A 4,436-nucleotide genomic window follows, 5' to 3' on the forward strand; every position below is an offset into this window, starting at 1 on the left:
ACTCCCCAATGAGCTCTGAAGGACTGTAAAGCACAGTCCTTTTTTTTTGGCTGGGTTTGTTGCAATCAAACCAGTACTGAAGGACTGGCTCAGGTCAACTTCCCAGGCCAGCTTTCAAACTGTAGATTCTGGGCCTGAGAAAGCTGATAAGTAACATTTGCAAGTCCAAAGAAATTTCATTATTATCTGTAACGATTACTGGCTGTAGGAAAAAAACCGACTCACCTTTCTGGCAAGCTTCAGGTCTTCGATCAGGTCCTGCTCTCCCCTGGACATTTCATATATTGCCTGTGAGGAAGGGGTATAAAGCATCGAGAGTCATTTTTAATCCCAGCCTTCCTCTGAAAGAGCCTTTCAGCCCACACAAAGTACATCCCATTTCTGCAGCTTGAATAGGCGGGTTTGCCATCTGAATCACTGTATGCCACCTGGGCATGACACCCTCATGTAAATCTACGGCCTTTCTCAGCTCTGAGAAACTGCCATTACTTACAACTGTGTGAAAGCTCTGACGCTCAAGCACAAGCCAAATTAAATATTGGTGCCTTCTAAATCACTGCTTTTTACACAGGCAAGCACGAAAAAAACAAAACCCAGAAAACCACAGAGGTCAAATCCCAGACGTCTTTAGTCAGCTTCTGTGTTGTCACTAGAAGATTTGTCTAAGAACTACAGGAAAAAGGCAAGCCAAGGCCTTGCTATTTGGCTTTCAACCAATTGTCAAGAGCTTTAAGAGAAAGACAGCTGGCTTTACAAGGAACCCGACTTCGGGGCTGCTGCAAAGCAACCAGCATGGCTGGGTCTTGAATTTCAGAAATGCTGAGCACCCCCGTGGAAAAGGTTTGGCATCTCTGAATGGTCAAACTGGGGAGACGAACTCCCTAGTGACTCAAGACAGAGAAGCCTACCTTTTCCCATGCCTAATGCAGAAATAAATCTAGTGGTTTCAAAATGAAGGTGCTCGACTTCGGGGCTGCTGCAAAGCAACCAGCGTGGCTGGGTCTTGAATTTCAGAAATGCTGAGCACCCCCGTGGAAAAGGTTTGGCATCTCTGAATGGTCAAACTGGGGAGACGAACTCCCTAGTGACTCAAGACAGAGAAGCCTACCTTTTCCCATGCCTAATGCAGAAATAAATCTAGTGGTTTCAAAATGAAGGTGCACAGGAAGACACAGTCACCCTCAGATGCTCGTAACTCCTGTCCTCGTCAAGGAAACAGCCCAAGCCAAGCCTTTCCCGGTCCTGCTGTTTAACGGAGAGCCTACCTCCTGGCGCTTGATTTCTTTGGTGCTCAGGGACTCTTTCATGTTGACATCTAACATCTCAGACCAAAGCACGCTGTTTCTTCTTTTAGGAGGAGTGGGAGCAGCAGATCTGCTACATGACTTATGGGCACAGGCAGGAGACTTGCTGTCGCTGCGAAGGGCAAATGACTAAAGGGATTGAAAAAAAAAAGAAAAGAAATTAAAAAAAAAACTACACAGAGCCAACATTTCAGAAGTATTATAGTATTATCCGTACCCCTCCCAATTCTTCACCCTCCTCTGTTGTACAGGGCAGGAAAACACACCCAGACACTTTTCCTCAGATAAAGGAACACTTTAATCAAGCTGCTGAGAGAGCCCTGAGTGCCCAGCGATTGGCAAGCTTTTCCCTGTGCCTCTCCCTGCACTGATCCAGCAGCAGCGCTTGGTGGAGGGTCTATTTCCAAGGTATGAGGAAGTAAATAAGCTGGGATCATAATTCTACCTAAAACAAGGCTAATCAGGAGCCACTTGAACTTTGCTCTCGTAATTTGCTATGTTGCTTTAGTACATTTAGTACCGAATATTTAGTAACACAGACACAGAAAGGTGCTCTTATCTGCATGTTTAGGGTATTGTGCTCCTTAGACAACACTTCTCTAACGTGACTGAAAGATTGCTGAACAGCAAGGTCAGTGCACATTCAAGCACATGCTCCAATACACGTATCTCAAGTACTGGAACAGTTTATCAACTAATTCTCCCTATCTGAATCACTTCACTTCTATTAAACCCTCAATAACCTGGTTATCTAGCAAGCTGCCTCTGAACTCCTGGGCTCTTCTTCATCCCCAAATCTCAAGCAAGCTTTCAGTCCTTGGATAAATCATACAGAAGACTTCCAAGAGAGGCCTTGAAATCCCAGTACCTTCCCCATGTCTCTAGACTTCTAGGACTGGAAGGCTCTGCTTTTTACCTGTATTGTCTGCCCAAAGCGTCGAACTGCACCATTTCTTACAGGAGAGATCAAGTTCGCCAGGGACGTGACCCGTGCTAAAGGCCGAACCCGCTTATTGCTTGGCTCCTGTAAATAAAGCAGAGAACAAATTGTACTGGCTGTGACTCCCATTTCATTTCTCAAGCTGCCCAGGCGGGTTTAAAAAGCATGAACCCACTTAAGGAGTGGGAAACACAGCAAAGAGAGTGTTTTGAAGTAGCCATTCATCTTAAAAGGAAAGCAGAGGCTGTAAATATTTGTCTGAACTTTAAGGTTGCAATTAAACCGCAGAGACTTTGTCCAGCATAAAAGAGGCAAGATAACATACGCGTCAGTCAGAATTCAAAATAGGGCTCGAACAAGGACCGTTATGGTTTGAACATAAATAGACTGAAGCATTCTCCTCTGCAAGGCAAGTGACTGTCATCTAAAGATGGAGCTGTGATCTGCCTCTCCGTTTTATCATATTTTCCTTTGTAGAAAGAATGTGTTTTTTCCATTTTAATTTTAGTTTGGAGAGAAAAGTAGCAGTCGGAGCCCAGGGCAGCCTCAGCAGCTATTCTAACAAACAGCAAATGACCACACGCTGAACATTCCTGCGAAGGACACGCACACATAAAGCAAATGAAGTTTAAAACCTTTGGTTTACACAACTTCCTCCCCCTCCCGCCCCCCCCCCCCCCGCCCTGCAAGCCGTCATAATTTTTCTTATACTTTGTTTAGATTTGAAAGATAGAGCTTCTGCTTTTCTACACCACTAATCCCTGCCGGGAGCCCAGAGCGGTTTCAATTCTGCTGCCAAGAAGAGAGGAAACGCCCATGGAAACCTCCTGCTGCTTAAGCTCACATTGGTTTTTCAAATCATGCTGGCAACCCTACACATTCTGCATGAAAAATATTGTGGACTGTACAGGAAAGGTGTGCAGAAGGGGATGCCAGGAAGAGGTGGACTCGCTAGGAGAAAGGCTAGGTGAGGTGTCCTTAAACATCTGGCAGGTAATTGGGGGTGACTCAACATCACCAGGAAGTCTCTTAGCATGAAGTTTAGATGAGTTGATGGAAGCAGCCTCTTTTTTGAGTTTTACCAAAGCTTTGTTAGGCATTTTTGGTTAATTACAGCTGAGTCCCTTCTTCTACATTCCAAAAGGCTAAAAGGCACAGGCTGCTTAGGACAAGCTCTCTGCTCTCTCTATCTGCAGTCTGAGATTGCAAGATAAGATGCCCAAACCCTTCTGTGTGGCAACAGAAGTGACAAATGCTGAAAACACCAAAAAAAAAGGGGGAATAGGAACACACAAGAGCTGGATTCCAGTCGTGAGACTGAGGAAGCATAAAAGCTACGTATGCGAGATCTGATTTCAGCAACATGACCCGAGGAGTGGCCCTGTCTGCCTGCCTACACGCAGCGTTAAGCAACAGAGGAGGTTAACTCACGCCGAATTAAGTCTTCAAAGTTGCGGGGGGGGGGGGGGGGAAACGAAAAAAACATGAAAAGAAACAATTTATGAGCGATGCAGGGCAGAGAGGCCTCTTGGCACAGCACAAAGCGCCTTCAAAGCTGTGCTTGAAACGTTTGGGTAATCTCAGAAGTATGAGGGTACTGTAAAAATGGGGGAAAAGCTGTAAGAGAGCACCCTTAACCCTGAGAACCTGATCCCCCGCTGGCTTTTTAGGTACAGCACTGGGAACACTGCAGTCACTTCTTCCCTTTGCCAAACGTGAGCTGCTGCGCTCCAGACAGAGTCAGACAGGAAAAGGATTATGCAGAAGGCTGGAAAATTAGGCTGGGCTCAAGAGAAGACAAAGAAACTTTGATTAATGACAGATATTTCTGAGTGGAGGAAAAGGATAGGTAATTTACTTCTAGAAAACCATAATCAGTGTACTAGAATAAAGGGCTTGAGAAACTGCAGAAATGCACGCAGAAAATATACAGACATAACCCACACGCAGCCCTGTCAAGGCCAGCAATATAAATAGCATGGAAAAGCAAAACGTGACGCTGAAAATTAATAGCAAGAAACCGCAGCGCTTGAGGACGCTTATACAATCTGTCGCAGTTTGCTGCTACAGGGTCAGCTCCGCAGCCTTTCCCGATGCGCCACACAGTGACACACTCCGTGCTGAGGGACATGTGCGAATGCCGACAGCACATCTGCGCGAGGCCGAAGCGACACATGCGTGTGCAGGAGGCA

The 4,436-nt window shown here is 45.9% G+C and overlaps 1 protein-coding gene across 1 annotated transcript in view; it reads right to left on the bottom strand.

The window, feature by feature from the left end:
* The window catches only part of NET1 (neuroepithelial cell transforming 1), an 11,473-nt gene that overhangs the window by 4,732 nt on the left and 2,305 nt on the right, over positions 1-4,436 (bottom strand). Inside the window, exons 2-4 of the mRNA XM_010185920.1 lie at positions 2,221-2,328; positions 1,266-1,433; positions 226-288 (exon numbers count right to left, since the gene is read on the bottom strand). Coding sequence (XP_010184222.1) covers positions 226-288; positions 1,266-1,433; positions 2,221-2,328 — 339 coding nt within the window. The remainder of the gene's footprint in view (positions 1-225; positions 289-1,265; positions 1,434-2,220; positions 2,329-4,436) is intronic.

The sequence above is a fragment of the Mesitornis unicolor genome, unplaced genomic scaffold (assembly GCF_000695765.1).
Source record: "Mesitornis unicolor isolate BGI_N332 unplaced genomic scaffold, ASM69576v1 scaffold15006, whole genome shotgun sequence".
NCBI classification, from domain to species: Eukaryota; Metazoa; Chordata; class Aves; order Mesitornithiformes; family Mesitornithidae; genus Mesitornis; species Mesitornis unicolor.